Source organism: Oncorhynchus mykiss, chromosome 22 (genome assembly GCF_057628025.1).
Source record: "Oncorhynchus mykiss isolate SJ-2025 chromosome 22, ASM5762802v1, whole genome shotgun sequence".
NCBI classification, from domain to species: domain Eukaryota; kingdom Metazoa; phylum Chordata; class Actinopteri; order Salmoniformes; family Salmonidae; genus Oncorhynchus; species Oncorhynchus mykiss.
The window spans coordinates 50,007,119-50,034,479 of NC_143043.1; the positions used below are offsets into that span (position 1 = coordinate 50,007,119).

At 42.1% G+C, this 27,361-nt stretch overlaps 2 protein-coding genes across 9 annotated transcripts in view; one reads left to right on the top strand and one right to left on the bottom strand.

The window, feature by feature from the left end:
* Window positions 1-568: 568 nt before the first annotated feature.
* On the bottom strand, window positions 569-4,323 carry LOC110501914 (chemerin-like receptor 2). 4 transcript variants are annotated; one of them, XM_021579785.3, is made up of 3 exons: window positions 3,527-4,323; window positions 2,801-2,912; window positions 569-2,550 (listed from the first exon to the last, which is right to left on the bottom strand). In XM_021579785.3, the coding sequence occupies exon 3, from the start codon at window positions 2,512-2,514 to the stop codon at window positions 1,426-1,428; it is 1,089 nt and encodes a 362-aa protein (XP_021435460.1). In that variant the 5' UTR covers window positions 2,515-2,550; window positions 2,801-2,912; window positions 3,527-4,323; the 3' UTR covers window positions 569-1,425. The 4 variants fall into 4 exon arrangements, with proteins under 4 accessions (XP_021435460.1, XP_036815282.1, XP_021435461.1 ...); XM_036959387.2 differs by having other exon boundaries at window positions 3,652-3,869; XM_021579786.3 differs by having other exon boundaries at window positions 2,785-2,912; window positions 3,527-3,850.
* A 1,060-nt stretch (window positions 4,324-5,383) lies between these two features.
* LOC110501915 (disintegrin and metalloproteinase domain-containing protein 23) overlaps window positions 5,384-27,361 on the top strand; it is a 54,567-nt gene continuing 32,589 nt past the window's right edge. For 4 of the 5 annotated variants that reach the window (XR_005038842.2, XR_016490684.1, XM_036959384.2 and 1 more), the window contains exons 1-8: window positions 5,384-5,851; window positions 7,250-7,467; window positions 7,969-8,045; window positions 22,042-22,105; window positions 24,571-24,653; window positions 24,808-24,871; window positions 26,463-26,535; window positions 26,923-26,990. Coding sequence is in view for 3 of the 5 variants with exons in the window: in XM_036959384.2 (XP_036815279.2) it covers window positions 5,776-5,851; window positions 7,250-7,467; window positions 7,969-8,045; window positions 22,042-22,105; window positions 24,571-24,653; window positions 24,808-24,871; window positions 26,463-26,535; window positions 26,923-26,990 (723 nt within the window). In the remaining 2 variants the exon portion in view is untranslated. The remainder of the gene's footprint in view (window positions 5,852-7,249; window positions 7,468-7,968; window positions 8,046-22,041; window positions 22,106-24,570; window positions 24,654-24,807; window positions 24,872-26,462; window positions 26,536-26,922; window positions 26,991-27,361) is intronic. The other variant, XM_036959386.2, reaches the window with a different exon arrangement.

Here is a 27,361-nt window from a genome sequence, read left to right on the forward strand (position 1 = left end):
GGAGCGGGGGCAGGCGTCACAATATTGATGGAAGAAATGGGGGTAATTAACAAACAATGATACAGTTGATGTTCTTTGAGGCCATGGTCCCAGATGTGGACTTCACTCAACCAAACTCAAGTCATCTCGGTTTGTTTGCTATGGTTTTTTTTGGCAATAACAGGAAATAGCTGCATTTACATTGTAAACAACTGGACTGAACTTCAGGAAGCCAGCAGTTAGGACTAAGTGAGGTACTGTTTCAAGTTATATTGTCACGTGCACAAGTACAGCGAAACGCCTTTATTGGAAATGCACATCTGTGAGAGTGGAGAGCGGCAACACTCTCTCTAGCTATACCTGAATAGGTGTTAGGTATTCAGGTCTTGTGTTTCCTGCTTTCATCAACTATGTGTGTAGTATTTTCATTCCATCTACAGGGTATTGTAACCATAATTGAGGTTACTGGCAATATACCGTTGGTCCTGTTAGATTGAGCACCACTCTATATAACGGCACTTCTGGCACTGCGTCTGTATAACACAGAAGGAATACATATTAACACCCACTACCAATACAGAGAAGGGACTGGATTCATTGTTTATTCCTTTGACTCAAGTATATTACAATTAATGCCAGATTTCCCTCATATATTTCAAATTCCCACAAAAACAAAATCGCACACAGTGATTGACAATGTGAACATTATTAGAAAATGTAATTTAAACATTGAGATTAATTTATACTCTTAATATAATTACAACATAAAAAGAACGGCCTAATAGAATTTGTCTCATGTGTACAGCAGCTATATAATAACAGAGTACACTACAACAGCAAATCAACTTGTAATGGGAAACTCTTCAACGGAACAAGAAAGAGAAGGACTAAATTCCCGTCAGGGTTAAACTTGGATTTGTTTGATGACCGAAATCTAAATGTGTTTATGAAAATGGTAGATCTGCTTCTAATCATTCCTGTTCCAGAGACAGTCTGTTCCAGAGACAGCCTGTTCCAGAGACAGTCTGTTCTAGAGACAGTCTGTTCCAGAGACAGTCTGTTCCAGAGACAGTGGGGAAGGGTGGCCTCCTTTCCTATTAGTCTTCGGGGTAAATAGGATCAGATACTTATTTTTAAAATCATTAAATAAAGTTGCTTATTTTCCCCTGTGCAAGTTATACTTTTAGTGTATGTCTTTACTCAAGTTTTCCTATGAGGGCACTCAAGCAGACCTTGGCACTCAAACAGACCTTGGCACTCAAAGTAATTGCTACTTGGAAGTATCCAACTCAAACAACTAGCACAAATGTTACACTAAGTAAAATATAAAATAAGTCACATTTGGACTAAAAGAATGGTCAGGCTGGTTCTTTTAGGTCAAATGGCAGTTTCTGCCGGGTTTCTGCCGGGTTTCTGCTATAGGTAACTGGGATTCGATCAGTATAATCAAACAGTTGATGATTCTGTGGGATCCTGTGGTGCACTGATGTATGGAGCTCTTATGTCAGCTACAGGCACTAATTCAGTTGCAGAGATGGACTGGTTGAGCTCCCGCAGAGAACTCTTTGTGATGTCCAGACACGAGCGTTTCAGGAGCTGGCGAACCTTCTTACCCACCAGCACGTAGATGAAGGGGTTGACGCAGCTGTTGAAATAGGCTAAGCTCGTAGCAAGAGGAAAGCCTGTCTTCAGAACAGCATGTAGGTACAGTGATGAGTTGAAGGAAAGCTCCATTAAACTAAAGGTATGGAATGGTGCCCAGCACAAAAAGAAGGCCAGAATGACAGCTGAAACGGTCTTAGAAAAGCTAGACAGGCTCACAGAATCGTCAGACTGGTGGACTTTGATTGCCAGGAGAATTCCAGTCACACAGACAGCACTGAAGGGCAGTAAGAAGCCCACTGCTGTACGGATGACCACCAACGTAATGTGTCTCACAGCAGCTGTATGTCTATCCTGGACATTAAAGTTGTTGAAGCACATCACCCGGTCACGGTAACTCACAGTGTCACGGAATATCAGGGTAGGGAGGCTCAGTAGAGCAGACACCCCCCACACACAGCCACATACGATCCAGGCTCGCCATACACTGCGACACCTCTGAGACCAGCTAAGGTGAATCAATGAGACATACCTGTCTAGACTGAGCATTGTGAGAAAGAGCACACTGGCGTACATGTTCATCACAGACACAAACGAGTTTAGCTTACACATGACCAGGCCAAAGCACCAGTGGAAGTCTCGAAGGACGTAGTCGATAGAGAAGGGTAAAAAGAGCACAAACACAAAATCTGCTATAGCCATGTTCAGCAACCAGACACTGTTCACTGTCCGTTTGCTTTTAAATGCCAACACCCATATGACTGTTCCATTTCCAGTGACACCGAGCACAAATGAAATACTATACATGACGACTGATATGATGTGCATAGCCTCCTTCTGGGAGTATCCGTCTGGGGCTTTTTCTTCTTCGAAGTCTCCGTACTCCAGATAATCGTAGGTGTAATTGTCGTAGTCCTCCGTGGATTTTTCCATTGCTGCAACACTACCTACTATTTGTAAGCAGAGGTCCTGCAAGAATGAGAAAGCAATACATCCTTTTAATATGTGGATTTTATTCAGTAAAACTTTTACAAGTTGCTCTTGTACGTACTGGTGTAGTTTAGAAACAATAATTATTCATTTTAACACAATGTTGTTAATTACTGTGTAACCGCACGAGTATAAGAACTTAATATATGTTAGCAGAGTTTCTGTCAACACAACAGCCTACTGTTTTGTCATAGTAGCCCATAAGGTTTTTACCTCATAGATTATTCACCTGAAAGCCCTTGCACTTCTTTGACACAAATGTCCTTGTAATTATCCCGGTCACAGTTCCTCCAGTTGTTTTAGAACAGAGATTGTAAAATACAGCTGGGTTGGTCCTTATCCTGTTAGAGAGTGTCATCATTAGTAAGTCGACTAGAAAAAGAGGGGATGTGGAGTGCCCACACCCTTCACACACACACACACACACACACACACACACACACACACACACACACACACACACACACACCCTTCACACACACACACACACACACACACACACCCTACACACACACACACACACAAATACACACACACACACACCCTTCACACACACACACACACACACAACATCAGGAAATCATCCTGCTTGTCTGTTTCTTCTGGGCATTAACATAAACTTGTGACCTTTAAACACAGGAAACCTCCAAACTACACAAATGTGGACAACATGGTGTCTTCAGTCTCAGTTCCTCTAATTTAGACCTTGAAGGTTTATAGTCAGATATAAACTGAAGGCAACAGTAGAAACACTTAAAACTATTACTATTACTAACATAGACATGCGTGGGCTGTGCGTATTCTATAAAATACAGATAAAATACAGATAACACTGATTGATCAGAAAAAAATTACATCTAATATTTTGCGGATGCTGTCCATTTTCCTATGCGTTATCCAACAGCCACGAAAGCCTAGTCTACTTATACAGTAGCCTATATATATACACACATACCTTCCAGTCGCTGAAAGTTACTATGTCCTGCCAGTCCTCTCCGAGTTGGAATCACCAAAAATCAAAACTTTTAGAAGTTCAACGGCGTAAACGTAGTTAGGCTACAGCAACTGCCAATACTTTACCATTTGTCTCATTCGGTGATATGTTTCATTGAAATTCCAAACTCCATCCCTATTTTATCACTGGAGTTTGGGTATTGTTCATGTTCGGGTATTTTCGTTAGTCTGTGCTGTGCATAAACCCGTTACGCCGTAATACTTATTGGAGGAGTTGTGTTGTCGATCAGTAGGCGCGTCCACTGACGCGTCACTTGCGCTGTATAAGAATGAGGAGTACTGGGGTAAAGGAATGCCTTGTGTAAGATTGTACAATCGCTATACTTGTAGTCTGTCAAAAAAAAAAAGATCGCATGATTTATAGGACAGTTCAGGACGGATTTTCTGACTGGTTGACCACTGGCAATGAAATCTCAGAAGGTCTAAACACCAACCTACAATGGAACATTTATACAATCTAACCAACCAACATAATTTACTGTAGTGTAGCACATCATACAGGAGCAGCTCAATATACCGAGTCTAAATCAGTCTAAATCAAAAACAAATTTAAAAAAAGACTCCGGTAAGTAACACTGGTCATCACGAATACAGATATGGCATTATTTTGATGTTTTACAATCACTCATTATCATCTTGTGCAGATTTTAGATTTGATGTCAAGTATAAGTTACGAAATGAAAATCCTCAGCATTCCAAAGTTGTCTGATTGATTGATGAAGCTAAAAAATCCGTTGGTGCAAATTAAATCTCCAAACGATGTCCTTTAGGTGGAGCACTGCTCACGTATTACCCCCGCTTGCGTCGTGAGATAACAAAACAGGCTTTTCTCTTATCTCCGCCAAGCGACCATCCCACTGCAGACCCATTTAGCCCTGAGTGAGGAGCTGTCAGATCCTGCAGGACCATTTACATTTTAGTTGTTTAGCAGACACTCTTATCCAGAGCAACTAGGGTTAAGTGCCTTGCTCAAGGGCACATAGACGGGTTAGGATTCAAACCAGCGACCTTTCGGTTACTGGTCTAAAAAAAACCCGCTAGACTACCTGACGCCTCATGATAGGATGTGTGTGTGTGTGTGTGTACTGTGTGTGTGTGTGTGTGTGTGTGTGTGTGTGTGTGTGTGTGTGTGTGTGTAATTGGACCATACATTATTTGAACTGGTCTTGCAGGCCACTGTCTTATAAACATGATTGAAATACTGCCTTCTGTGAGCATTTCCTTGACTGCTTAAAGTGCTGTGGACATTAAATCTGAAGGTGCCACGTGTTTTATGCAAAGCTTTATCAAATATTTAAAACACAGAAATGCAGGCAATCATTGACATTGATTGTGTCCTTTCAACTCTAGCCTTAGCGAAGCAGATATACTCTCCCACTAGCTCCGATCGTAAAGCATCTGTCTGTGTGGGGGATCTGTATCACACACACAATTTCCCAATACAGATAGTAGTTTAGTGTAGACTTTGGTCAATCAACAAAATCCCACTAATGTTGCTGCATGTTAATGAACACTCTTACCCTGTTTAAAGGAATGACACGATGATTGACAAAAACAATGCCCAATTATTCCCATCTAAATAGCTCTTCAACTGTTATGATGTTTATCACTGTGAGATTAGACAGAGATAGGCACTGTGGAGCAGAATACAGTAAAATGATAATAATCAGTCTGTAAAATACATAGGACATACACATTAGCCTACCCACCATATCACAAAACTTCTCACTATTTATTTTGACTATGTAAAATACAATGGGAATCAGGATAGACATGACATGATACACTACAATAGATTAATGCAGTAGTAGGGATGGGAGGCAGTTCAAGCTGATGATCTCTGGGATGCGGCATGCCGGGATATCTTCCCTGTGAAAAAGCACTTGCTTGTACTTTTAAAGCTCGTGCACGAGCCTGTGCTATGTGCGCGCGGGCAAAGCGTGGATTTATATTGAATTGTAAAACACCGCACTTGCGCGGATGCAGCATAGGAGTCTGCTCGTTGATTTCAAGTGTCTGGCCATCGCCTTCCATTCGCCCCGCGCCCGATGCTGCAAGAGTCATCTCCCCCACTGACTGGATACATGAAGACTTTCCCGTAAACGACTTCTCCCCCGCTATAACGGGCCGGAAGATAATTACTGCGTTGACGTGTTGATATACATATATTTAAAATATCAAATATGAATCATGCATTTGATATTTCTAGCAAATTTGCTCGTGAGCATCCTTGCAGCCGGACTCCATTCATCCATAGCATCAATCGGTATGTAGCCTACTTGCATGTTCTTAGCCCAGTCAGAACGGTACCAGGTACATCTAATAACTTGCATGCTCCTTTGTGTCATTATCTGATAGATATGATTGATATGTTAGTTTTTCTCGCTATGCTGTTTCTAATTTGTGACGGAAGTGTCTGGCCCGGAGGACAAGTCTTTTTAAGTGACGTTGAGAGAGTGGGCTCAGTATCTTTGTGTTTAGGTTATGAACATGAAATATATCTAAATTAACCTGTGAGGAATGTTTGACATTAACTCCTTTTAACTCTAGGCCTACCATTTTGTCCAGTTATTACTGGGTATTTTCCAGAACATTTCAGAGGAGCCAGCAAGAATAGTGCACTTTATTTGTGCTCAGGGTCATTAGACACCATTAGACATGCACCTGTCTGGGGAGTGGACATTACTTTTTTATTTCTGTACCAGTGCTATGGCCTAATATCTAAATGTTGCTATGATTACGCCCATTGGGACTATGCCAGAACGCGAGTGTTCATTTCGGAGGAGTTAGCAGGATGACACGACTGTTTATTTTTGAAACTATTGCTGTGGCTCCAATGGTTCCATGTCCTAATATGAAACCAAACTAAAATCGGTGCAAGGCAATACGATACTGGTGATTAAATTCCAGAGGGGATGAGTCATGAAAAGGAGTTACTATGAGTGTGATGTAAGGAGGACAAATGAGTGTGTGCCGGGGGTTGAAAAGGCAGTTGTTTTCACGAACCAGCTCGGCTTTTATTGTATTGTAATAAAAGTCTATTTGAACTCACAGGCTCCGGTATTTGAGAATGATTATTGACTGAACATTTCCACGACATTATTAGTAGCTCAACGAAGATCAAAACGCCTTTTATAAACTGCTGATCTTTGAGATGTTATTTACCAGCATTGACCTTATCAAGGCGCTTATATTATGAATTCGGTGCTATTTCCAATAGTAGAATATTATTCAACAAAACATAAAGTACTCTACCCGGTCTGTCATATTCAATTGATCTGATTCTTGATCTAAGTCAACTAGAGATTTATGTAATGGAATTTCACATTATTTAGAGTTTTTATAATTGTGTATTTCAATGTAAGCATAGCATTTTGATGAGAATCCCCAGGTATCATTTTTAGGTAGATTGAAAAATGTATATCATAGTTTACTGCCATACCCTGTATACTCAAATGGTCTGAATACACAACATTATGCAGCAATATGTACTTCGCTCTCTCTCCTCTGTATCCAGGAGGAATTAGGAAGTCATGAGCACTTCCTGCAGTAGCAGCATGTTGTACATGATTGACAGGCTTCCTTATGTGGGGGCTATGCAGAGTGCCAACTGACTGTCACATGCTTGTGTGGTGGTGTATCTCCTCTTCTGCACTTTCTCAAGGAGGAGAGAATGAGGTGGTGGAGAGAGACGCAGAACCATTATTTTCGGAGCGAGAAGCAACTGCAGCAGCGGCCACAGACAACACAAGTCACAGTGCGGCTGAGCATGTGATCACTTACCCCTCTCGGCTCATCTATTACCTGAAGGAGGACTCAGAGAGCACTTATCATGACCTGGACACCCGGGCTAGAAACCAGGGCACAGAGGGTCATGACCAGGTACGACAACATACCAGACTGATATGCATATGGCCATCCTATTACAGCCTCAGAGTTGCTGTGAGGTTATACTTGTCAATGGAAGTACACTTGTCCACGTTGGCACACTGGATAAAGTAAACTGATGAATGGGTATACTTTGATTGAAATGATAGCCTAGACGGAATCATCAATGAGAGCATTGTGAGGGTGATTAACAATTTTACTTGATATGCAAGGGACTTACTTAACTTGGATTGGCAGTGATGTTGGCATGCCATTCCTGACAGTCATTATTACAGTTGCAATTTCTCAATGTAATACCCATGGCCATCAGATTCTAATTATTTGGTTATTAACTAATAATAATTATAATAATACATTTCATTTGTATAGCTCTATATCTACTCTTACCATTATCAAGGGTGACCATTCTCCCAATATACCTACAATTAGAAAGGAAAACAACCCGATAAGAAGAGAAAACAGTGACCTGTGTTTAACATTCTGTCTGTTCCACAGGCAGTCCATCTTGCCCAAGCCAGTTTCCAGTTAGATGCCTTTGGCTCCAAATTTGTACTGGACCTAACGTTAAACAAGTAAGAGCTTTTATCTACCTTAAACCTCACTGTTCTTACTCAATACAGTTTTGTCAGCATGCTGATATTTTTGCTTATGAAATAGGCATGGGTATTTGCTAACAGTGATGAATATGGGAATTTGGGTGTTGCCCTGCTCTTGGTTTTTCATGTTTTACAGCAAGGAGGTCTTTTTATATGAACTTAAGGAGTCAATTTCTGAGCAGTCTTCCATTTTGAACCAGATCCAGTTTGTGGAACACATCCAACTACAGTTTCTGTTGTCCAGGTCATGGTTACAACAGTAGCCACATTTTGCATGGCTGCCAGGCTATACTCGTTGATACGGAGAGCACCATATTGGGCTGAGTGGGACATCTTTAAATCAAAAGTGACAGGCCCCATGATTCCTGGGAGTTCTATGTGAACTCCTGGGAGTTCTATGTGAACTCCTGGGAGTTCTATGTGAACTCCTGAGAGTTCTATGTGAACTCCTGAGAGTTCTATGTGAACTCCTGAGAGTTCTATGTGAACTCCTGGGAGTTCTATGTGAACTCCTGGGAGTTCTATGTGAACTCCTGGGAGTTATATGTGAACTCCTGGGAGTTCTATGTGAACTCCTGAGAGTTCTATGTGAACTCCTAGGAGTTCTATGTGAACTCCTGGGAGTTCTAACGCACTAGTAATGAGGTGTATTAAAGGAGGATACCTAGTCAGTTGTACAACTGAATGCATTCAACTGAATGTGTCTTCCACATTTAACCCAACCCCTCTGAATCAGAGAGATGCGGAGGACTGCCTTAATCAACATCCACCACGCCCAAGGAACAGTGGATTAACTGCCTTGCACAGGGGCAGAACTACAGATTTTTACCTTGTCAGCTCGCGGATTCAATCACGCAACCTTTCAGTTACTGGCCCAACTCTCATTATCCGCCAGGCTACCTGCCGCCTCATGTGAATGATTCATGCAGGGCCTCACGTAGATAATGGGGTCTGCTATGGCGATTGAACAGGTCATCTTGAGAGAGAGAGACTGCCTGTTTGTCTCATCACTGGTAGACTTCATATTGCGACCACCATCAGTCTTCTCAGCACTGTCACATGAACAACATTAGCTCCTATGACTGTGAACATCCATTATGGTGTGGGCTGACTATAACAAGCTAAATTAACACTTACAGAATGAGTATGGCAAATGCATTGTCTTTTCAAGTGAATAGAGGAATTGGGAAGCATGCAGACTCATGGCAGACATCGACTACTGAAGGTGGTGTGGTCTGATGACCATGTGAAGGTAACGTGGTCTGATGACCATGTGAAGGTGGCGTGGTCTGATGACCATGTGAAGGTGGTCTGGTCTGATGACCATGTGAAGGTGGCGTGGTCTGATGACCATGTGAAGGTGGTCTGGTCTGATGACCATGTGATGGTAGTGTGGTCTGATGACCATGTGAAGGTAGCGTGGTCTGATGACCATGTGATGGTAGTGTGGTCTGATGACCATGTGAAGGTTGTGTGGTCTGATGACCATGTGAAGGTGGCGTGGTCTGATGACCATGTGAAGGTGGTGTGGTCTGATGACCATGTGAAGGTGGCGTGGTCTGATGACCATGTGAAGGTGGCGTGGTCTGATGACCATGTGAAGGTGGCGTGGTCTGATGACCATGTGAAGGTGGTGTGGTCTGATGACCATGTGAAGGTGGCGTGGTCTGATGACCATGTGAAGGTGGTGTGGTCTGATGACCATGTGAAGGTGGCGTGGTCTGATGACCATGTGAAGGTGGCGTGGTCTGATGACCATGTGAAGGTGGCGTGGTCTGATGACCATGTGAAGGTGGCGTGGTCTGATGACCATGTGAAGGTAGTGTGGTCTGATGACCATGTGAAGGTGGCGTGGTCTGATGACCATGTGAAGGTGGTGTGGTTTGATGACCATGTGAAGGATAGCAGTAGAGATAGGGGAAGTGGTCATGTGGATCAATGCTGTCAGAGGAAGAGGGTTGATGTTCCTGATTGCCAGGGGCCAGATGTTGGCACTCTGTTTGGAGACGTTTGACCATGGATCCACTATGCCTTAATCACTGTCATTCCAGAGGGAGTAGGGATTGTGGTAGTTTATAGCCATGTAATCTAGAACCATGTAGCTGGGTGTATAGATTAGCACCTGGCCCTCACACACACACACACACAGTAAACTACAGCAGGAAGCATGTAGAGACATGAGGGGTTGAAGTCCTGTCCCTGACCTGAGAACTTAACCATGTCCGGTCCTCACAACACAAACTAGTTTTGCTGTTACTCTCAGTCCCAACACTCACAATTGCACAACAGGCTTTGAACAATAGGGTTTAAGCAAGAACACAAGTGTTTTTTTGATCAGATTATAATTAGACAACGACCTGGGCGGCAGGGCAGCAGGTAGCATAGTGGTTAAGAGTGTTGGGCCAGTAACCGAAAGGTCGCTGGTTCGAATCCCTGAGCCGACTAGTTGAAAATAAATTTGTTGATGTGCCCTTGTGTAAGGCTCAACAACCCTAATAATTGCACATGTAAGTCGCTCTGGATAAGAACGTCTGTTTAGTGATTAACTACGTCAATCTGCAGAAGAGAAGCTGTGCTTTGTGACCAGATTCTATGTTGTTCTTCATTGTTTGTGAGTGAGCTTACTTTGGTGCATGTTTTTCGTTGTCTGTGTCTATGGGTAGGATGAATTGTGTTCACTGTTGTAGCTGCGACAGTGCTGATCTAAATATAGATAGGTCTGCAACCCTCCAATGGGCACAACATTTACCCCCCCCTTCTCACTGCTACCTGTCACTATTGCACCTGGAGAACATATTTTCAGCATAATGGAGTTTCATATTCTTAAAGGAATAGTCCACCCAAATTACAAAATGACATGTCGATTTCTTTCCCTGTAAGCATTTGTGGCACACATCCCATTCAAGTCATGCGACTGATATATTAGCATTTTTTTGGTGCATCATGTTCATATCATCTATAAGTGACATTGTTGAGCTTCGCAGTCAATTTTAGATACTTTCGGGCGATGTGGACACGACCAGCGAAAATGGTGAATATTGGTATCATGACTTGGAATGGGATTTGTGCCATTAAATGTAAGCATTTGGAAACGGTGTCAGGAAAATGAAACCAAAGCATGGATTGCTGTCATACCTTTTCCATAGACATATTACAGGGCAAGAAAACCAAGGTTTAATTTTGTCGTTTGGGTGAACTTGTACCGATTCTCGTTGGTGGAAGAAGGTGAGGACCAAGGTGCAGCGTGGTAAGTGTTCATGATTTTAAATATAATCAAAATGGAACACTAAACAAAATAACAACTAGGAAGACCGAACAAACGAAACAGTCCTGTCTAGTGAATACACACAAAACAGAAAATAAAAACCCACGAAACACAGGTGGAAAAAGGCTACCTAAGTACGATTCTCAATCAGAGACAACGAACGACACCTGCCTCTGATTGAGAACCATACCAGGCCAAACTCAAAACCCCCACATAGAAACACAAACATAGACTGCCCATCCCAACTCACGCCCTGACCATACTAAAACAAAGACAAAACAAAGGAACTGAGGTCAGAACGTGACAGAACTATCCCTTTTGTGGAGAATGGTGTTTTATTGTCATTACAGCATAGCATGCTGGGTAAATCCATTTAAATTCAATCACTTTTTGACAGCACCCCTTTTGATTTGAACAAAACCGTTCATACATATTTGCCCACCGAAGAAGTGCTCAGAAAGTGACTTTTATCAGTTAGAAGGTGCTCAAAGTTGAATTATTTAGATTTTTGATTAGATCTATTAGGATCTGAGCGATATAAGAACGATCAGGGGACATTTTTAGTTTTTATTTTGCATGTATTTAACCCCTTATTGTTGGCACTAAATAGTCTCCATATACTGTATACTTTCATACATTTTTTCAACTGGTACCGGGGGACCTTCAGACGAGACTTGTGAGGTCTGTGGGCGTCCTAGAGCAAAAACAACCGATATGTTCATGGGAGTCTCACCTTTCCACAGAGGGGTCATATTAGTGTGTAGCCCAAACTGTTCAGAACCTACAGACAGAAGTTGGCAGATCGGCTGTGGGGGGGTCGTAGAGCAAAACGGAGAATGCCGTCGTGTTGGTGAGACTCTCATCTTTCCACGGAGGGAAATATATATAGATATATTTTTTTTAACGTTTTTTGTAAGAAAACAGACTTTTGGGATGTCTCACGGTCTGACAAACACTGCTCTAGCTTTGCCACCTTCCACTGCAGATGGGGAAGGGAGATATCAGCAGATGGGGAAGGGAGATATCAGCAGATGGGGAAGGGAGATATCAGCAGATGGGGAAGGGAGATATCAGCAGATGGGGAAGGGCGATATCAGCAGATGGGGAAGGGCGATATCAGCAGATGGGGAAGGGAGATATCAGCAGATGGGGAAGGGAGATATCAGCAGATGGGGAAGGGAGATATCAGCAGATGTGGTGGATTGAGACACACCATTCATTACCAGATTCAGCTGAGGTCTAGGACTTAGGGAATGATTTGTACCAAATACAATGCTCTCAGTTTTAGAGATGTTCAGGACCAGTTTATTACTGGCCACCCATTCCAAAACAGACTGCAACTCTTTGTTAAGGGTTTCAGTGACTTCATTAGCTCTGGTTGCTGATGCGTAAAATGGTTGAATCATCAGCAGGTTATGGTTATGATTATGGTCAATAATATCTAACAGTACAGCGCCCCACAATCTTCTTCTTATCAATTTATTTCACCCAATCATCAGTCATTTGTGTCAGTGCAGTACATGTTGAGTGCCCTTCTCTATAAGCATGCTGAAAGTCTGTTGTTAATTTGTTTATAGAGAAATAGCATTGTAGTAAGTCAAACATAATTTTTCCCCAACAGTTTGCTAAGACTTGGCAGCAAGCTGATAGCTCTGCTGTTACAACTAGTAAAGGCCACTTTACCACTCTTGGGTAGTGGAATGACTTTGGCCTCCCTCCAGGACTGAGGACAATGACTTTCCTCTAGGCTCAGATTAAAGATGACAGATAGGAGTGGCTATAGAGTCAGCTACCATCCTCAGTAGCTTTCCATATTTGTCAATTGTCAATGCCAGGAGATTTGTCATTATTGATCGATAACAATACTTTTTTGACCTCTCCCACAATAACTTTACATAATTCAAACTTGCAATGCATGAATACAATGGCTTGCCCACTTTTCCAATGAAGTAATCATTAAAATAATTGGCAACATCAAATGGTTTTGTGATGAATAAGCCATCTGATTGGATGAAAGATGGAGTTGAACGTCTTTCTGCACCTAATTCCACTTAAAGTACTCCAAAGTTTTTTTTCCAACATTCTTTAGATCATTGATCTTGGCTTCATAATACAGTTTATTCTTCTTTTTGTTGAGTTTAATTTCTCAATTTGCAGTAAAATGTGCAGCCAGACTTATTAGCCACTCCTTTTGCTCCATCTCATTCAACCATACAGTTTTTCAATTCCTCATCAATCCATGGAGCCTTAACAGTTCTAACAGTCAGTTTCTTCTTATGGCTGCAGGGGCAGTATTGAGTAGCTTGGATGAAAGGTGCCCAGAGTAAACGGCCTGCTCCTCAGTCCCAGTTGCTAATATATGATATGCATATTATTATTAGTATTGGATGGAAAACACTCTGAAGTTTCTAAAACTGTTTGAATGATATATATGGTATAACAGAACGAATGGCAGGCGAAAACCTGAGAAAAATCCAACCAGGAAGTGGGAAATCTGAGGTTGGTTGATGTTCAACTCATTGCCTATCGAATATACAGTGTCTATGGGGTCATATTGCACTTCCTAAGGCTTCCACTAAATGTCAACAGTCTTTAGAACCTTGTTTGATGCTTCTACTGTGAAGGAGGGGGGAATAGGAGCTGAATGAGTCAGAGGTCTGCTAGAGTGGCATGAGCTGATCACGCGCGTTCATGTGAGGATTAGCTTGCGTTCCATTGCATTTCTACAGACAAAGGACTTCTCCGGTTGAAACATTATTGAAGATTTATGATAAAAACATCCTAAAGATTGATTCTGTACTTCGTTTGACATGTTTCTACGAACTTTCGCCTGGACCTGCCCGCGCTTCGTGAGTTTGATTGTGTACTAAACGCGCAAACAAAAAGGAGGTATTTGGACATAAATGATGGACTTTATCGAACAAATCAAACATTTATTGTGGAACTGGGATTCCAGGGAGTGCATTCTGATGAAGATCATCAAAGGTAAGTGAATATTTAAAATGCTATTTCTGACTTCTGTTGACTCCACAACATGGTGGATATCTGTTTGGCTTGTTTTGTTGTCTGAGAGCTGTACTCAGATTATTTCATGGTGTGCTTTTTCCGTAAAGTCAAAAAAAATCTGACACAGCGGTTGCATTAAGGAGAAGTATATCTATAATTCTGTGCATAATACTTATCTCTTATCAAAGTTTATTATGAGTATTTATGTAAATTGATGTGGCTCTCTGAAAATTTGCCTGATGTTTTTCCGAGGCACAACATTACTGACCATAAAGCACCAATGTAAACTGAGATTTTTGGATATAAATATGAACTTTATCAAACAAAACATACATGTATTGTGTAGCATGAAGTCCTATGAGTGTCATCTGATGAAGATCATCAAAGGTTAGTGATTCATTTTATCTCTATTTCTGCTTTGGCTGGAAAATGGCTGTATGTGTTTTTGGGACTAGGCTCTGACCTAACATAATCATATGGTGTACTTTCCCTGTAAAGCATTTTTGAAATCGGACACGAGGGGTAGATTAACAAGAAGTCAAGCTTTAATTTGGTGTATTGCACTTGTGAATGTTTGAAAGTTAAATATTTCAAAAAAATATTTTTGAATTTTCTTAATCTGCCTTTTCAGCAGATGTTGTCGAGGCGGAACCCCTAACAAGTTGAGAGTCACAGCAAAATATTTTGTACGATCTCTTATACATTATTTAAGGACCAGCTGTTTGAACTTTGGCCACTATTCTGTGATCCAGCTTTAGAACAAAGTTCTACAGTATTAGTAAAAATGTGATCGATACATGAGGATGATCTTGTTCCTGTAGTGTTCGTAAACACCCTGGTAGGTTGATTCATAACCTGAACCAGATTACAGGCACTGGTTACAGTAAGAACCTTCCTCTTGAGCGGACAGCTTGATGAAAACCAGTCAATATTCAGGTCCCCAAGAAAGTAGACCTCTGTGTTTACATAACATATATTTTCAAGCATTTCAAAAATATAATTTAGAGACTGAATGTTCACGCTTGGTGGCCTATAGAAACACCCCAAAAAGAAAAGGCTTTCAAGTGAACCTGCAACCACACTTCAAGAAGACTTGACATAAGATCTTGTCTAAGTATGACATGGAATTGGTTCTACAGCAACACTTCCCCCATAAGCATTTCTGTCTCTTCTATAGATGTTATGTCCTTGTTTTGCTACTGCTGTATCATCAAATGAATTATTTAAGTGTGTCTCAGAAATTGATAATATATTAATGTTATCTGATGCTAGCAAGTTACTGATTTCATGAACCTTATTTCCAAGATATATTCATGTGGCTATTTTCAGACGTTTCCTGAGGGCCTTATCAGAGATAGACATAATACTGAAAAGAGCAAACAAAGCAAAATAAAAAATATACATTCAGCAGTCCATTAATCAATATATGTGTGTGTGTGTGTGTGTGTGTGTGTGCGTGCTGCGGGGTTGAAGCTACGAAAACCATAGGCTTGGCTCTCTCATCCCCTCCAGGCTTCTGGGAGGGAGGTTTGACAATGAGCCTGTCATAGCGGATGTAGGCCATGTCAACCCACACGCTCTGGCAGCTTTCATGACAGGATCAGTTCTTTCCTCTTCTGGCGCACAGCTTCAGGATAGTCCTCGTTAAGATAGATATACAGTGTCTTACAAAAGTATTCATCCCCCTTGGTGTTTTTCCTATTTTGTTGCGTTACAACCTCTAATTTAAATGGATGTTTATTTGGACTTCATGTAATGGACATACACAAAATAGTCCAAATAGGTGAAGTGAAATGAAAAAAAAATATAACAAGAAATTTCCCAAAATAAAACATGGGAAAAGTGGTGCATGCTGTAACAATGGGTGAGGAGTCAAACGCAGAGAGCAAAGTAAACGGGAAAAAAACGCTTTAATGTCCTTAACAAAGTAACAGGTCCAAACATGGGTGAATGCCCTAAAACACAGGTGCAAAAACAAACCCAAAACCTAGTTACACACACCCGGACAGCGAAAACCCAAAACCGACGATACACCACAAACGTAACAAACACAACAAGCCCGCACAAACACCAGCGGGCTAAACGAACATAACACCCATCCAAAAACCCCAACAAGGAACAGGTGAAAACAATTAGACAAAAACAAACGAAAAGGAAAAAGGGATCGGTGGCAGCTAGTAGACCGGCGACGACAACCGCCGAGCACCACCCGAACAGGAAGGGGAGCCACCTTCGGTGGTATTCGTGACACATGCATATGTTATCACCCCCTTTGCTATGAAGCCCCTAAATAAGATCTGGTGCAACCAATTACCTTCAGAAGTCACACAATTAGTTAAATAAAGTCCACCCGTGTGCAATCTAAGTGTCACATGATCTCAGTATATTTTCACCTGTTCTGAAAGGCCCCAGAGTCTGCAACACCACTAAGCAAGGGGTACCACCAAGCAAGCGAGACCAAGGAGCTCTCCAAACAGGTCAGGGACATAGTTGTTGAGAGGGCCGCCCACCAAAACTCACGGACCAGGCAAGAAGGGTGTTAGTCAGAGAAGCAACAAAGAGACCAAAGATAACCCTGAACGAGCTGCAAAGCTCCACAGCGGAGATTGGAATATCTCTCCATATGACTACTTTAAGCCGTACACTCCACAGATCTGGGCTTTATGGAAGAGTGGCGAGAAGAAAAGCCATTGTTTAAAGACATAAACGAGCAAACACGTTTGGTGTTCACCCAAAGGCATGTGGGAGACTCCCCATACATATGGAAGAAGGGACTCTGATCAGATGAGACTAAATTGAGCTTTTTGGCCATCAAGGAAAACGCTATGTCTGGCGCAAACCCAACACCTCTCATCACCCCGAGAACACCATTCCATCCCACAGCATCATGCAGGGATATATTTCATCAGCAGGGACTGGGAAACTGATCAGAATTAAATGAATGATGGATGGTGCTAAATACAGGGAAATTCTTGAGGGAAACCTGTTTTAGTCTTCCAGAGATTTGAGACTGGGACGGAGGTTCACCTTCCAGCAGGGCAATGACACTAAGCATACTGCTAAAGCAACACTCGAGTGGTTTAAGGGGAAACAGTTAAATGTCTTCGAATGGCCTAGTCAAAGTCCACACCTCAATTCAATTGAGAATCTATGGTATGACTTAAAGATTGCTGTACACCAGTGGAACCCATCCAACTTGAAGGAGCTGGAGCAGTTTTGCCTTGAATAATGGCCAAAAATCCCAGTGGCTAGATGTGCCAAGCTTATAAAGACATAACCCAAGAGTCTTGCAGCTGTAATTGCTGCAGAAGGTGGCTCTACAAAGTATTGACTTTGGGGGGTGAATAGTTATGTACTCTCAAGTTTTCTGTATTTTTGTCTTATTTCTTGTTTGTTTCACAATAAAAAAAATATTTTGCATCTTCAAAGTGGTAGGCATGTTGTGTAATAGCTTGATATGGAGCTAGTTAGCAGCAACCCTTAATAGCTCCAGGAGTCACTAGAGCACAATGAGCCAAGTAAAGCCCCCCAGCTTTACGACGATGGGCCAATTGTGCACCGCCCTATGGGTCTCTGACACAGCCTGGAATCAAACCTGGCTACTGTAGTGACATCTCAAGCACTGTGAGGCAGTGCCTTTGACCGCTGCGCCACTCAGGAGGCTTTTATTGCAATTCGATATTCAAAACATATTGCTGACTACATGTCTGCTGCGGAGGGACAAGAGAGAGCCATGAGAAAAACAAATGTTGTTCAGACAAGGAAATGAAAGTGCTGAAAACAAATTGGCTCCCTATTTGCACTGAACAAATATATAAACGCAACATGAAAATTTCAAAGATTTTACTGAGTTACAGTTCATATAAGGAAATCAGTCAATTTAACTAAATTCATTAGGCCCTAATCTATGGATTTCACTTGACTGGGAATACAGATATACTGTACATCTGTTGGTCACATATACATTAAAAAAAGGTAGGAGTGTGAATCAGAAAACCAGTCAGTATCTGGTGTGACCACTATTTCCCTCACGCATTGTGACACATCTCCTTCACATAGAGTTGATCAGGCTGTTGATTGTGGCCTGTCGAATGATGTCCCACTCCTGTTGAATGGCTTTGCGAAGTTGCTGGATATTGTCAGGAACTGGAACATGCTGTTGTAAACATTGATCCAGAGCACCCCAAACTTGCTCAATGGGTGACATGCCTGGTGAGTATGCAGGCATGGGAAGAACTGGGACATTTTTAGCTTCCAGGAATTGTGTACAGATCCTTGCGACATGGGCTGTGCATTATCATTCCACATCACATAAGGTGATGGCGGCAGATGAATGGCATGACAATGGGCCTCAGGATCTCGTCATAGTATCTCTGTGCATTCAAATTGCCAGGTGGCTTATGGTAGAGAAATTCACGTTAAATTATCTGGGTACAGCTCTGGTGGACATTCCTGCAGTCAGCATGCCATTTGCACGCTCCCTCAAATTTTGAGACATCTGTGGCATTGTGTTGTGTGACAAAACTGCACATTTACTAGTGGCCTTTTATTGTCCCCAGCACAAGGTGCACCTGTGTAATGATCATGCTGTTTAATCAGTTCTTGATATGCCACACCTGTCCGGTGGATGGATTATCTTGGCAAAGGAGAAATGCTCACTAACAGGGATGTATCCACATTTTTTCACCACATTTGAGAAAAATTTGCTTTTTGTACGTACATGTATGGAATTTTTCTGAGATCTTTTATTTCAGCTCATGAAACATGGGACCAACATGGGACCAACACTTTTATTCAGTTAAAAAATATATATGGAGCAAGCAAGCTATGAAGGAAAATTTCAGTGCAGTTCCAACCTACTAGCACAAAAAATAATGTTGCGATATTGTCAAAACTATACAACATATCGTCAAAAATACTATCCCGATATGTAACTTTATCGATTTTTCCTTCCATCACTTTGCAAACATTTATGGACAGTTGTGTTTAAATCAAAAGGGATGCTGTTAAAAAGTGATTGAATTCAAATGGATTTATCCAATATAGTTTTCATAGAACCCCTTTAATGTATTGTAGATGGAGTATTTTTGGGGGGCTCATAATACCTCTGTGTTTTAATAAGCATTGATCTGGGACTGCTTCAGTCATTCAGTATGTCTGGGTCTTGGCTGCAGAACAGTCTTGTCCTCCCTCTCCCATAGCATCACTATTCAATTCTGAGCAGAGCTGATTATTTCCATGTGTCAGAGACATAGCAATGACAGCATCACGTGTCAGTGAATTTGGGCTGGAGCTGGTCCGGTGCCAGGCCCCAGAACCTCCTGCAGTTTCTGGTTTCCCCCTCTCTTCTAACACTGCATTGTCAGTGTCCTGTGAACTCAAAGACCTCAGGGAAGGACTCCCTCCTCTTTAGCCACACACACATAAACACTCATACACACTGACTGCACATTGCACACTGCGACGTGTACTTCCTCCGGCCTCCCTTCTCCCCACACTCCACTCACTCACTCACACACACACACACACACACACACACACACACACACACACACACACATCTTTGCATTCCACTGATCCAGCCCACCAGACTCTGCAATGCTGCACTCCCCCCCTCTTTCTATCGCTCTCTCTCTCTCTCTCTCTCTCTTTCTCTCACTTTCTCTCCATCTCTCTCTCTCTCTCTCTCTCTCTCTCTCTCTCTCTCTCTCTCGCTCTCTCTCGCTCTCTCTCGCTCTCTCCCTGTCTCATCCATCAAGCTAAAAATAGCCCTTCACTGGTGCTTTGACACTCTCTCTCTCTCTCTCTCTCTGTCTCTCTCTCTCTCTCTATCCCTCTCTCTCTCTATCCCTCTCCTTCTCTACACCTAACTGTGTACAGGACTTCCTGCCCACTCGCTGAGCATTGCTCAAAACATGTCAGGCACACACACATTTCAAAATATTTTTCTTAGTATTTTGTTTCTACTTATCTGCAGCAAACGGTGCTGTATGTCCAGGGGTGGGAGGGTGTGTTCAATTAGATCTACAAGGTTACCTTGAAAAGTGCCATTGTGGCAGAAATGGCAGTCTCTTGAAGTCAGTGGTCAGCTAACATATTGACTGTGTGTAACTGTGTGGTGTGGCATGGCTTGCTGAGTCAGACGGTGGGAACAGCCTGGAGGACAGCGGGGGCTCAAGGTGAACCAAAGGCCTCAAACAATCATTTATCATGCTCATGCTTCATTAGGGGCGGCAGGGTAGCCTAGTGGTTAGAGTAACCGGAAGGTTGCAAGTTCAAACCCCCGAGCCCGAACCCCCTGTCGTTCTGCCCCTGAACAGGCAGTTAACCCACTGTTCCTAGGCCATCATTGAAAATAAGAATTTGTTCTTAACTGACTTGCCTTAAATAAAGGTAAAATAAAAATAAATTGACACCATGTTGAAAGGGGACATGTCTTATATCAATGTCATGCCTGTCGCTGATGTTCTTTCTATGTTTTGTCTGTCATGGATTTTCTTTCTAATCAATGCATTTGTGAAATAGTGAAACATTGTTTTAGATATTTTCTTGCTTTAAATATTTTTCAAAGGTTAAAATAGATTTGACATTGTTTTGAACTCCAACGAGCACTTCACTGGTTGGCTCTGTAAATTACAGCTTTGTGATGAATTCTGGATCCCATTTTGTACGCTGGCTGTCACCACTGTGTGTTGACTGATTTTCAAACGGTTTCAGAGTATGTACCTTACTGTGTTATACCTACAGTATCTATCTTATAATGTATTATTGGTATAGTCTTTAAATCAAAATCAAATGTATTTATATAGCCCTTCGTACATCAGCTGATATCTCAAAGTGCTGTACAGAAACCCAGCCTAAAACCCCAAACAGCAAGCAATGCAGGTGTAGAAGCACGGCAGCTCCACAAAAAGGATCTGGTGCATCTTACCTGCTGATGCAGCATCTAACCCGCTAATGCAGCATCTTAAATACTGATGCAGCATCTTAAATACTGATGCAGCATCTAACCTACTGATGCAGCATCTTAAATACTGATGCAGTATCTAACCTACTGATGCAGCATCTAACCTACTGATGCAGCATCTTACCCGCTGATGCAGCATCTAACCTACTGATGCAGCATCTTAAATACTGATGCAGCATCTTACCCGCTGATGCAGCATCTTAAATACTGATGCAGCATCTAACCCCCTGATGCAGCATCTAACCCGCTGATGCAGCATCTAACCCGCTGATGCAGCATCTAACCCCCTGATGCAGCATCTAACCCCCTGATGCAGCATCTAACCCGCTGATGCAGCATCTTACCTACTGCTGCAGAATCTTACCCCTGATGCAGCATCTAACCTACTGATGCAGCATCTGACCCTCTGATGCAGAATCTTACCTGCTGATGCAGAATCTTACCTAGTCTTCCTATAGCTGCACAGAATGCAACGTTTAAGCTACCTTTAACTGTCAGATGATGTGGGTGGGTGTATTTAGGTTGACGTGGGTGTATTTGACTGTGGGGGTTTGAATAAGATTAAGGTTTGTGATGCTTGTTGAATGTTGTTCAGCTGTTAAAACAGGATGAACCTCTCCGTGTAAGCCACAAGGAAAACTGAGTCACGGTTCTCGATCAGACCACAGATGGTTAGGGCAGCAGGTCATCACAACAGATACTAACCCACGCCCCCTTCTCTTTCTACTTCCCAGTGACTTGTTGTCGGCGGATTATGTGGAGATCCACTATGAGGAGGGTAAACCTGTTCTATCGAAGGTAACATCTCCAGTCAGAACACTCACTCTGTTTGGGTTCCTGTTTTCATTTACCTTTTTTTTTTCTTTTACGGGCGGAGCCTAATTGGTTCCCAGTGGAAGACGCAGGGCCTACAGCTGGTAAAGAATGGATTGGTTTGTTTTATGGGGGGCTGATTAGGGCCAATCAAAGTACAAGTGGATAGTTAAAGTAATATGTAGCAAAACGCTTAAAGACTTTTCAGTTGTACCATGTCTACAGGACCTCTGGAGTTCACAGACATTCAAATCAATAATATGGCGGCCATTGTCCATGTAGAGTACAGAGAGGTACTTTTATATTTCTACTGTGATGTTATTTATCCACTTGGTCTCGATCTGTCCTAATATAGCTCGTGTTGATTAGCATTACCTAACTTCATCAAATACAGTATGTGGTGCCAGTTTGCATCATCAGTTCAAATGTGATTCGTCCTGATGTTCAAATGTGATTCATTCTGATGTTCAATTCTGATTCATCCTGATGTTCAAATCTGATTCATTCTGATGTTCAAATATGATTCATCCTGATGTTAAAATCTTATTCATTCTGATGTTAAAATATGATTTATTCTGATGTTAAAATCTGATTCATCCTGATGTTGCGTAAGTGCTGTTTCTGTTTTAATGATGAAGAAAGAGAGTGAGGGAGAGCTAGGGGAGAGAGAGAAAGGAGAAAGAGAGAGGGAGGGAGGGATAGATGGGGAGAGGAAGGATGGATGGTCGAGAAAGAGAGAGAGAGGGATGGTAAAGAAAGAGAGTGTGAGAGGGAGGGATGGTAGAGAGAGAGAGAGGGATGGTAAAGAAAGAGAGTGTGAGAGGGAGGGATGGTAGAGAGAGAGAGAGAGAGAGGGTAGAGAGATGGTAGAGAGATGGTAGAGAGAGAGATGGTAGAGAGAGAGATGGTAGAGAGATGGTAGAGAGAGAGAGAAGGGAGAGGGAACTGCCACTGGTATTGCTGAATCAGGATCAGGCTGAGGGGCTGATGGCTGAGGGGCTGATGGCTGAGGGGCTGATGGGTTGAGGGGCTGAGAGCTAGGCTGAGGGGTTGAGGGGCTGAGGGCTAGGCTGAGGGGCTGTGGGCTCAGGGGCTGAGGGCTAGGCTGGGCACAATGGAGCTAGCTGACTCAGCATGGCTCCACTCCGCTCCCCTGCAGCCTCCTGCCTCTCCTGCCTGCCTGGCTGCAATCCAGATCACGTGACAGGGAAAGGAGAGACTGGCGCTCTGCAGTAGCTATGCAGCGTGGGATGGTGGCTCTTTCTGAGAGAGAGAGAGACAGAGAGAGAGATGTGGACCATTGAGGTCTGAAGAGAACAGTCAAGTTTGAGGCCCACAGACACAACCCACACTCCCGAAATGTATTATTTTTAAATGTGGGCTGATTTCGTTAACCAGGCAGCAGAAGATGCACTATATTGGAGAAAAGTATAGTCCTCCCAACTGAATAAACAGTACTACAACACAGTTGCAATAATGCAGCAAATACACAAAGGTACTTCATCTGAAGCATATTCCAGATTGTATAGATGGATTAGTATGTGGAATTTAATTTGTTTGTTGAATGTCTTGTAGAAGACCACTGGAGTGGTGCTCTAATCATCATGTCCCCCCATCTCCTCCACATTAGGTTGCTGTGATGTGAAGTGTTGTCTAAGTGTTGTTTAAGTGTTGTATAAGTGTTGTGTAAGTGTTGTGTAAGTGTTGTTTACATGTTGTTTAAGTGCTGTTTAAGTGTTGTCTAAGTGTTGTTTAAGTGTTGTATAAGTGTTGTGTAAGTGTTGTGTAAGTGTTGTTTACATGTTGTTTAAGTGCTGTTTAAGTGTTGTCTAAGTGTTGTTTAAGTGTTGTATAAGTGTTGTGTAAGTGTTGTATAAGTGTTGTTTACATGTTGTTTAAGTGCTGTTTAAGTGTTTTATAAGTGTTGTGTAAGTGTTGTATAAGTGTTGTTTACATGTTGTTTACATGTTGTTTGAGTGCTGTTTAAGTGTTGAATAAGTGTTGTATAAGTGTTGTATAAGTGTTGTTTAAGTGCTGTTTAAGTGTTGTCTAAGTGTTGTCTAAGTGTTGTTTAAGTGTTGTATAAGTGTTGTATAAGTGTTGTTTAAGTGTTGTATAAGTGTTGTGTAAGTGTTGTATAAGTGTTGTTTACATGTTGTTTAAGTGCTGTTTAAGTGTTGTTTAAGTGTTGTATAAGTGTTGTATAAGTGTTGTTTAAGTGCTGTTTAAGTGTTGTCTAAGTGTTGTCTAAGTGTTGTTTAAGTGTTGTATAAGTGCTGTGTACGTGTTGTATAAGTGTTGTTTAAGTGTTGTATAAGTGTTGTGTAAGTGTTGTATAAGTGTTGTTTAAGTGTTGTATAAGTGTTGTGTAAGTGTTGTATAAGTGTTGTTTACATGTTGTTTAAGTGCTGTTTAAGTGCTGTTTAAGTGTTGTTTCTGTGTTCCCTCAGGGTGGTGAACACTGTTACTACCACGGCCAGGTGAGGGGGAAAGATGATTCCCACGTGGCCTTGTCTACCTGCAATGGGCTGCAGTAAGTGAAGGAACAGCAGCAGTTGTACATATAATAATCCGTGCCTGGAATATGTGTGGAGATTCATCTGTGCTCTCGACAGCTGCTATTGACTCGGTATTGACTGTCTTCTCTCTTCACTTTGCCTCTCGTTCCCCCTGCCTTTGCCTGACAGCGGAATGTTTGACGATGGACTCTATCTCTATATAATGGAGCCTTTGCAACAGACTCACTCAATTGTAAGTTCTTCCTTCCATTTAGGTTTTTAACAATCTTTGCTACACAAATAACATTGTTCTACCTCTACTTGTGCTACTGCTAGGATCGCTTTTGCCACTTTTACCCTTACTAAGGCCTCCTTCACCCTTACTAAAGCCTCCTTTACCCTTACTAAGGCCTCCTTTACCCTTACTAAAGCCTCCTTTACCCTTACTAAAGTCTCCTTTACCCTTACTAAAGCCTCCTTTACCCTTACTAAAGCCTCCTTTACCCTTACTAAAGTCTCCTTTACCCTTACTAAGTCCTCCTTTACCCTTACTAAGTCCTCCTTTACCCTTACTAAGTCCTCCTTTACCCTTACTAAAGCCTCCTTTACCCTTACTAAAGCCTCCTTTACCCTTACTAAAGCCTCCTTTACCCTTACTAAGTCCTCCTTTACCCTTACTAAAGCCTCATTTACCCTTACTAAAGCCTCCTTTACCCTTACTAAGTCCTCCTTTACCCTTACTAATGCCTCCTTTACCCTTACTAAAGCCTCCTTTACCCTTACTAAAGCCTCCTTTACCCTTACTAAAGTCTCCTTTACCCTTACTAAGTCCTCCTTTACCCTTACTAAAGCCTCTTTTACCCTTACTAAAGCCTCCTTTACCCTTACTAAAGCCTCCTTTACCCTTACTAAAGCCTCCTTTACCCTTACTAAAGTCTCCTTTACCCTTACTAAGTCCTCCTTTACCCTTACTAATGCCTCCTTTACCCTTACTAAAGCCTCCTTTACCCTTACTAAAGCCTATTTTACCCTTACTAAAGCCTCCTTTACCCTTACTAAAGCCTCTTTTACCCTTACTAAAGCCTCCTTTACCCTTACTAAAGCCTCCTTTACCCTTACTAAGTCCTCCTTTACAGAATCAACATTAATCAGTAAATAAAATGGAATACTTGGCTACCCTAAACACATTATCATTACATTACCATGATCCTTTCCATTACCATTAATCTTACCCTTACTAAAGCCTCCTTTACCCTTACTAAAGTCTCCTTTACCCTTACTAAAGCCTCCTTTACCCTTACTAAAGCCTCCTTTACCCTTACTAAAGCCTCCTTTACCCTTACTAATGCCTCCTTTACCCTTACTAAAGCCTCCTTTACCCTTACTAAGTCCTCCTTTACCCTTACTAAGTCCTCCTTTACCCTTAACGGAAAGGATTAATAACAATGGAAATTATAATGGAATTATAATGATAATGGGAATTATAATTATAATGGAAAGATGAATGATAATGACACCGGAAAGGATAATGATAATAGTGGAAAGGACAGTGATAATGGAAAGATTAATGATAATGGAATGATAATGATCATGGAAAGATTAATGGTAATGGAAAGGATCATGGTAATGTAATGATAATGTGTTTAGGGTAGCCAAGTATTCCATTTTATTTACTGATTAATGTTGATTCTGTAGTTGTGAAAACCTGATCATGTGCCTTGTTATACAGTGAAATGGGAATACCCTCCGATACCCTCTTCTTCTGTAACTTGACCCCTGTTCCCTGTTCCCTCCACCCTCATCACACCCCTGTTGACGGCCTGTTGATGGTTTTTCCCTCACAGGATACAGCCGCACGGCCCCACTCACTGCGCAGGATGCCCAGCCTCCAGTGGAACAGTGACTCCGAGGAACTGGGTAAGGTGTTCTGCATCTGACTGCCATCTTGGATCTTGCATTATAACGTCCACCCGCCCTCCACCACTTTACATCAACACTCTCATGGCCTGTCTACCTGGCCTTCCAGAACCTCTCCTACTAACGCTGACATTAGATTCCCCTCATCTGGGTCAAGTACATGATGTCAAATACGTTCAAAAACCCTGTGTTGCGCTTGATTTGGTTTGTAGAGTGGAAGGTAAATTAACTTAAAGCATACCTCAACTTAATACTTTAGTGTATGACGCAGGTTGGGACTGTTGACACATAACCACAGAACCCAGCATGGCATCGGTATCCTGGCGTAGACCTCAGTGTGTTTATCAACCTTTGCTATTGTGTTTCTGTGTTCCCGTGTTTCTCTAGTGAAGGACGAGCGGCTGCTTTCGGAGCTGGACGACATGTCCTGGCTGAAGCGCAGGAAAAAGCGGGCTGTAAGTCTGTGACCTCATCAGTCCCTTAAAGGGATTTTGTAAAACACTCCACCTACTCTAACCCCAACCCTACTGTAACCATACCCTAACTCTAACCCTACTGTAACCCTACTGTAACCATACCCTAACTCTAACCCTACCCTAACCCTACCCCAACCCTACTGTAACCCTACCCTAACTCTAACCCTACTGTAACCCTACTGTAACCATACCCTAACTCTAACCCTACTGTAACCCTACTGTAACCATACCCTAACTCTAACCCTACTGTAACCCTACTGTAACCCTACTGTAACCCTACCCTAACTCTAACCCTACTGTAACCCTACTGTAACCATACCCTAACTCTAACCCTACTCTAACCCCAACCC